The sequence below is a fragment of the Rutidosis leptorrhynchoides genome, chromosome 10 (assembly GCF_046630445.1).
Source record: "Rutidosis leptorrhynchoides isolate AG116_Rl617_1_P2 chromosome 10, CSIRO_AGI_Rlap_v1, whole genome shotgun sequence".
Lineage (NCBI taxonomy): Eukaryota > Viridiplantae > Streptophyta > Magnoliopsida > Asterales > Asteraceae > Rutidosis > Rutidosis leptorrhynchoides.
Window position 1 is genome coordinate 233959491 of NC_092342.1, and position 8473 is coordinate 233967963.

General features: G+C 29.5%; 1 protein-coding gene across 1 annotated transcript; it reads right to left on the bottom strand.

Moving 5' to 3' along the window:
- Positions 1-7646: 7646 nt before the first annotated feature.
- On the bottom strand, positions 7647-8105 carry LOC139870875 (uncharacterized). Its single transcript, XM_071858641.1, has one exon. It carries the CDS (start codon positions 8103-8105, stop codon positions 7647-7649), a length of 459 nt encoding a protein of 152 aa, XP_071714742.1.
- Between the last annotated feature and the right edge of the window lie 368 nt (positions 8106-8473).

Here is an 8473-nt window from a genome sequence, read left to right on the forward strand (position 1 = left end):
AGAGGAGTTAAATTCTATAATACCTAAAATCGTATACAACTCCTACCTCGCTTCATTCCACGAATGGCACTCACTTCTATCTTTCTCAATCCGAATCTCAAATTAAGTACACTTTGTCAAGAAGGCCTTCTTACATTCGCATTGAATATGAGACATGGAAGGAAATCATTCGCCACAACATCTTCTTTCGCAAAGATGATGATGATCACTTATCCGTGACTGAACTAGGACTTATGTGGTGTCTAAAGCAGTCAATACCGGTCAACATTACCTTCCTAATGGCTTCCCGAATGAATGATTAGAAGCAAGATCCATCACAACCGCTTCCCTATGGGGCACAACTCACACGCATCTTCAAGTATCTTGATTTGATTATCAACTATACTTCTGCATGTGGTACCCCTAATGATCCACACAAGGCTATGTCTCTGACAACCTGAAATCATGCAAATGAAGCACATGGCATGTAATACGATCATGATTTCTTGATTTCTCACAAGAGATACTATGCATGTTGTTTTATGTTGTCGTGAATAAGAGTATTTACTCTCTATGTGCTCTTTTATTTGTTCCCACCATGTTTAGTGCTTGTGTGTCACCTTTCTTTAGAAAAGAATAAAAATTGTATGTCGTGTTACTTTCCACCGTAGCATTTGTCTTAGGGCGAGCTTAGTTCCAGGGGGACCTAACCTTTTGACTTCGACAAAAGGGGGAGAAAGTTAGATAAGTGATGTTAACACTTGTGCGTATTTATAGATAAATGTCTACCATCACTTATGTGTTTGTCATCATCAAAAGGGGGAGAAAACGGGATTATGCTTAATGACTATACTAATCTTAAGCCATAATAATAAGTTTTCTGATGATGACATATGCACATAACTAAAGGTGATGGTAGACATCTTGACATATATAAGTTTCCTAATCCACACTTACTCTAGAAAAAGAGCAAAACCAAATAAAGCTTAAAAGGAAAACATAAGCTACACGGTTAGATCTATGATCGACCGCAGGTTAGACCGTGGAGCCTTGCACCCTAATTTATGAAATCAGCTGTGCACGGTCGACCTTACGGTCCACCGTGGGTCGACCTCACGGTCAACCGTGGGTCGACCGTAAAAGGTTCTTTCCTAATTTCCATCGATTTTAGTTCGACCACTTCGAGGAACCTATAATTTATGAAACTTGTTTAAACATGCTTAGAATAGTTGCCTCCTTCATACCCAAAGGAGTTTTGGTCACTAGAACACTAATCTTGGTTAATCACACCTAATGACACCTTAATGATGATTAATCCTTGATTAAGGATAACACATAAGTGTTATAGGGAAACATGTACATCTAAAATGTATCTAGACATACTTAGGATTTTCACCAAGTCTCAACCAAGAGTTGCTCCTTCCTTGTACATGTGTTGGACATTATTGTATACTTATACATTAGTCTTGCAAAAGCCACTTTGCAAGTAAAACTTACATAGCCTTGATTAAGGATAACACATAAGTGTTATAGGAAAACATGTACATCTAAAATGTATCTAGACATACTTAGGATTGTCACCAAGTCCCAACCAAGAGTTACTCCTTCATTGTACATGTGTTGGACATTATTGTATACTTATACATTAGTCTTGTAAAAGCCACTTTGCAAGTAAAACTTACATAGCCTTGATTAAGGATAACACATAAGTGTTATAGGAAAACATGTACATCTAAAATGTATCTAGACATACTTAGGATTGTTACCAAGTCCCAACCAAGAGTTGCTCCTTCCTTGTACATGTATTGGACATTAATGTATACTTATACATTAGTCTTGCAAAAGCCACTTTGCAAGTAAAACTTACATAGCCTTAGTTCAATGCAATGTTATCACTATATGTTTAATCCTAGATTAATCAGTGATCTCTTGCTAGTCATTACATGAATATTACTTGACTACTTGCTATTAATACATGTTTATTATTTGACTATTGTGACAACCCGAAAATTTCCAACCAAATTTAAACTTTAATCTTTATATGTTTTCGACACGATAAGCAATATTTGTTAAGTTAAATTTCAAGAATTTTAAACTATGTTCATACATTCATTCAACCTCGACCAAGTTCCAACGATTCATGAACCATTAAATGAATATGATTATATATGTATATGTGTATATATATTATAACTTGAAACATAAACAAAATATTAGATTAAATACTTTATATGATTGTATCTGTTTCAAAATGTTTATCAATGGAATTAGAAGATAAGATCAAATGATTAAATTATCAGATATATTAAATTATGATTACAAGTCCCTGTTGAAAGGCCCACATTGATTTGAGAAATCTTTCCATTTTAACAATATTCGGAAAATGGTAAAGTGATTTATAAATAAGAACAAATTGTCAATCATTGAGAACTAGACAAAGGATAGTGGAAGATTGAATCTCATAAACACTCGATTGATCTATTTAGTTTCAAACGTACAAAAACGTTTTCAGTTTAAAAAGAACTTTATTATTAAAACGTATATAACTTTTATAAATATCTAGAACCACTTTTGACAACTCATTACTTAACTAGTATGATAAAGATAACGATATTTATATTTTATTTTATTAAATATATATAACGATTTAAATAAATATTATATATATTTATACGTGTATTATACATACATAGTTTTATACTTTTACTATACTTAAACTTTACCTTTACTTTATTTTTACTTTACTTTAACTTTAATAATTCACTTTAATAATTAATACTTTAATAATTCACTTTAATAATTCATACTTTAATAATTCACTTTAATAATTCATACTTTAATAATTCACTTTAATAATTCATACTTTAATAATTCACTTTAATAATTCATTCTTTAATAATTCACTTTAATAATTTAAAAATCTATTATAAATAGAATTCAATAGGTTTTATTATTTCATAGAAACTTGAAAATATTTTTCTCTAAACTCTCTCAATCGATTTACATATATATATTTACTCCGTATTATTTCAAGATATTATTAGTATACATAAAATATTACGACGGAGTGCTGTCCGAGTGATTTCGAAATTGTTTTTCGAGTAGGATATGATTAAGGAAATTATGGGTTATTGCTATGGAGGTGATTGAGTATGGTTCATGGGTATGCTCGTGAGGTCAATATAGTGTTTATCATTTCCGTTGCATCTACGTACCTTTCCTGCAATATTGAATCTCAATATTGATACGTGAGTACTCATAATTTAACTTTTACATACTAATAGTGTATCCCTGACTAGTGCTCGCGTATTTAGGATTATGCATGCTTGTACTTTTGATATTGCCTTTAGACAGGTTAGGTTGAATCTTGAATTAGTTACACTTGTGGTTGAGATAAGGTATAAGATATGCATGTCCTTGGAAAGCTAGCAAAAAATTAAGAACTTTTCCTTTAGATATCTAATGGTTTCGATGAACGGATTAGAAGTTATAATCAATTGAATTTTCGATATTTTTATTAAAAATGAATATTATTATCGTCGTTTTTATCGTCGTTCTAGTTTTATCTTATTATTATCATTATTATTATCTTTATCAATAAAAGGGATTTATCATTAAAAATTGTTATTTTTTTTTATTACTATCGTTATTATCGTTAAAGTTATAATTAGTATTATTATTATTATCCAATTATTATTATTATTATTATTATTATTATTATTATTATTATTATTATTAGTATTATTATTATTATTATCATTATTAATATATATATCATTATTTAAAAATGGTTATTGTTATTGTTATTATTATTATTACTATATTATCATTAAGATAATTATTAGTATTATCGTTAATAATGTTATAGTAACTATCATTATTAATATTAGTGTAATTAAAACAAATATTTGTAACACCTAATTATTTTGATTACTATTATTATCATTATTATGAACACGATATAAAAGATGATTAAAAGCTATTAAACGAAATGATTAGGAAATAATGAGTAAGAGTATCATGATGAAATTAAAATATTATAAGATATTGATTTAGATAAAATTATCGTTCTTATTATTTTTATCATTACTATTATTATTAAAAGTATCGTTAGTATTAAAACTATCATTTTAACAAAAATTATCATTTTAATAGAAATGTCATTGTTACTATAAAATATCATTATTATTATTATTTTAAATAGAATTATTATTTTAAAGATAATATTAAAAATTATCGTAAATATTAAAGTTATCATAATTGGAATTATCGTTTTATCATAATGTCATCTTAGTAATTATAAATATTGATATTTTTATAATAATAATTATTATTACAAAATAATACAACTTTTACTTACTATCATTATAGATATTATTTTATCAAATAAATATGTGATACAAACATATTTTACTACGTGTAATAACTTACTTTAATAATATCTATCATATTATCTTTATGATATTAAATGAACCCTATAAATTTTATTACTTAATATATATAAAAGTATATTTTATTATATAAATTTAATATAAAATTTTATTTATTAATAAATAAATTATATTATTTACTCTAATAAATCTTTTAAAAATATTTAAAAATATAAAACGACGATATTTAAACTATATATTAATCATGTATAGATTTTTGGAAATTATTTTGAGTCAAATTTACTTTTGTTGACTTTTGCATATTAGTCTCGAGCATTAGGATTGTGGTACACTATGACTTGACCTAATTTGTTAGACAAATATTGACCAACACATAAATATATATAATTAATTTAGGTTCGTGAATCCGAGGCCAACCTTGCACTTGTTCAATGGCGTTATATGTATTTTTACTACGAAATACAGTATGGTGAGTTTCATTTGCCTTTTTACCCTTTATATTTTTGGGACTGAGAATACATGCGCTTTTATAAATGCTTTATGAAATAGACACAAGTACGTGAAACTACATTCTATGGTTGAATTATTAAACCGAATATGCCCCTTTTTAGTCTGGTAATCTAAGAATTAGGGAACAGACACCCTAATTGACGCGAATCCTAAAGATATATCTATTGGGCCTAACAAACCCCATCCAAAGTACCGGATGCTTTAGTACTTCGAAATTTATATCATGTCTGAAGGAGGATCCCGGAATGATAGGGGATATTCTTATATGTATCTAGTTAATGTCGGTTACCAGGTGTTCACCATATGAATGATTATTTTTTGTCTCTATGCATGGGACGTATATTTATGAGAACTGGAAATGAAATTCTTGTGGTCTATTAAAATGATGGAAATAAATGATTATGATAAACTAATGAACTCACCAACCTTTTGGTTGACACTTTAAAGCATGTTTATTCTCAGGTGTTAAAGAAATCTTCCGCTGTGCATTTGCTCATTTTAAAGATATTACTTGGAGTCTTTCATAGCATATTTCGAAGAACGTTACATTCGAGTCATTGAGTTCATCAAAGATTATTATTAAATTAATTTATAGTTGGATAGTGGATATTATGAAATGGTATGCATGCCTGTCAATTTTCGATGTAAAGAAAGTTTGTCTTTTAAAAACGAATGCAATGTTTGTAAAATGTATCATATAGAGGTCAAATACCTCGCAATGTAATCAACTATTGTGAATCGTTTATAATGTATATGAACGGGTCCTTTCAACTATATGTTAAATGCTAAGTAGTTACTTAATATATATATATATATATATATATATATATATATATATATATATATATATATATATATATATATATATATATATATATATATATATATGTATGAACCTTATCTTGATGTCTTACAACATGCTTAATTGTTATTACTTGCTTAAATTGTTAAGACATCACTGACACACTTAATTAAATAACAAACAAGTTTAAATTTAAATACTACCATGCTTTGTGATTAAAGTGGGTTGTTGTCATTAATGATATGTTGACCAACCAATAGGGGTTTAGCAAATGTGTTAATTACAAAAAAAAAAAAAATTATGACAAAACTGAGATTACCTCAAATGATTATCATGACTTTTATCCAAGAATGTTAGACTTTCCACTTTGAGCATGACAAGTCACTATCAAGGCAATACGTCTAACGTAAATAAACATTTAATGCATATAGTACTTGTATAGGATGTTGTGTATCTTTTGCAGGTGATAAATGAAGTAAAGAGTCCAAAGATTAATGTTCAAAACTGATTCAAACAACTATACAATGGATAAGTGTTTTGGACTGAACCACGTGCAGTCGACCCACGATCGACCGTGGTCCTAGCCGTAGCAATGGCTAGTTTTTTATCTCTTCATATAAATAGCAAGACTTGGAGAACTTTGAAGACTTGGACATCTTCCATGCTACCACTCAAAATCATCAGAGAAACACAAGAACATAACATTTATACATATGTTTGTGATTATATTAGCAAGAGAAGTTCTATAATCTCATAGATTATAGAAGGGGTTAGAAACTTACTTTGAAATTACTATCTTTGTGAGTTTACATAGTGTTGTACTAATCCTTAGAATTGTCTTAGGATATTCATCACTAGAAAAGGATGAGTCTTTGTACTTTCTAATTAGAAGCATATTCTAGCTTAGCTATCACCTTCCTTAAAGGGAACAAGGGAGTTAGTTAATCTCATTGGAGATTAATACTTGTCCAAGGTGAAGACAAGTTGATCTAATTTGGAAGTAATCTTTCAAAGGGATAGAAGGATTATGTTTGTTGTAAAAGGAGAAGTACAAGGCTTGTAAATAGGATCTCCACCGGATTTGGAAAAAGGTGCTTACTGAAGCAAAACTTCCGATTAGTGAATCGGGGAGTGGATTACGGTAGATTAGTTAACATCCACCCGAACCACCATAAATCCTTGTGTTTATGTTCTTTACTTTACATTCCGCATTATAACAAACATAAACACATCACACATTGGTTTGAGTTGATTAAAGCGATCAAGGATTGTTCAAATCTTGTTGATCGTCGAAAAAGTTTTAAAAATTGTATTAAGTAACTATTCACCTCCCTCTAGTTACTTACACATTTTGTTAAGTGATTGATTTTCATGTTTTAGGTCATCACAAGTAAGACATTCTTGTAAGTTAGTGATTCTTTCTTTGAGTCTAGAAATTTCTAATTTAAGTGAATTGTTTTCCCTTTTTAGGTTGGTGTTACTAGTACTCACTCTACCACTCAAATAACATAAATTGATAAATTATCAATATTAAATTCAAAAGAGTTTGGAAGAACCTCGTTGTCGATTTGTCCGACTAGGCATGCTTCATTATCATCCTCCGAGCTTGGTGCTTCAATGGCCATGAGGTATGTTTCCTTTACTTCTTCTTGTGTTTCGTTTTCTTCATCATCCCATGCACCTCCAAGAAATGCCTTCTCATTCTTCCTTTTGGTACATTCACTTATCAAGTGATTTGGGTCACCACATTCGAAACATTTCCATACGAACTTCTTCTTGGAATTAAATGGTACCTTCTTTGAATCCATTGGAGGTCGGACATGATTCCCGGGACTTCGGTAGAACTTTTTGAATTATCGAAAAATGAATACAAGTTGTTCGTCATCATTTAAGAAATCGTCTTCATCATCTTCGTATTCACCTCCTTTAATTGTTTTGGCATTTAAAGCAATTAACTTGTTCTTTTATTTATTGAGTTTTTTTGCTTCCTTATCTTTATCTAAGATAACCTCATGGACTTTGAGGTTTTCAATAAGCTCGTCAAAAGACAACTTTTCCAAATCCTTTGACTCATCTATTATTGTCACTTTAGGTCTCCATTTTGAAGGCAACGATCTTAAGAACTTCCGAACATATTGCTTGTTCGTGTAGATAGTACCTAGATCTTTTAAAGTTGAACAAATATTGTTAAATCTAGAATAGGCAACATCAATTTTCGCATCATCCAAGATAACAAATTGTTCATATTGAGCTACAAGTAGTTCAATTTTATTTTCAATGACTTGCACATTCCCTTGATGAGTAATGATTAAATTATCCCATATTTCTTTTGCACTTTTAAACATAAAAACTCTTTCATATTCTTTTCTAGGCAAGGAATTAAATAGGACTAGTTTAGCTTGGTAATTTTTCCCTACATCCATTTAATTTTCTTTGGACCAACTAGCTTTGGGTATGATTATCTTGGTTTTCTGATCTTCACTAAGTTGGAATGGAACATAATCATCATTAGTAATGATGTTCCAAACGTGCATGTCCTTTGCATGGACATAGTTTTCAAATCGTTGCTTCCAATAGAATAATCCTTCACTCTCAAGTAATGGAGGTCTTTGCATGGAGGAACCTTCACTCTAGCTCAAGTTCTCAAATTTTTGTTTCATGATCTTTAACTCAAAAGTTTGTGAAAATTATTTTCTTAGCTTTAAAATGATAATTTTAGCAAAACATTCAGAGCAACCACTCCGATACCAATTGTAAGTAACTAGAGTGGGGGAGGGGTGAATAGTTACTT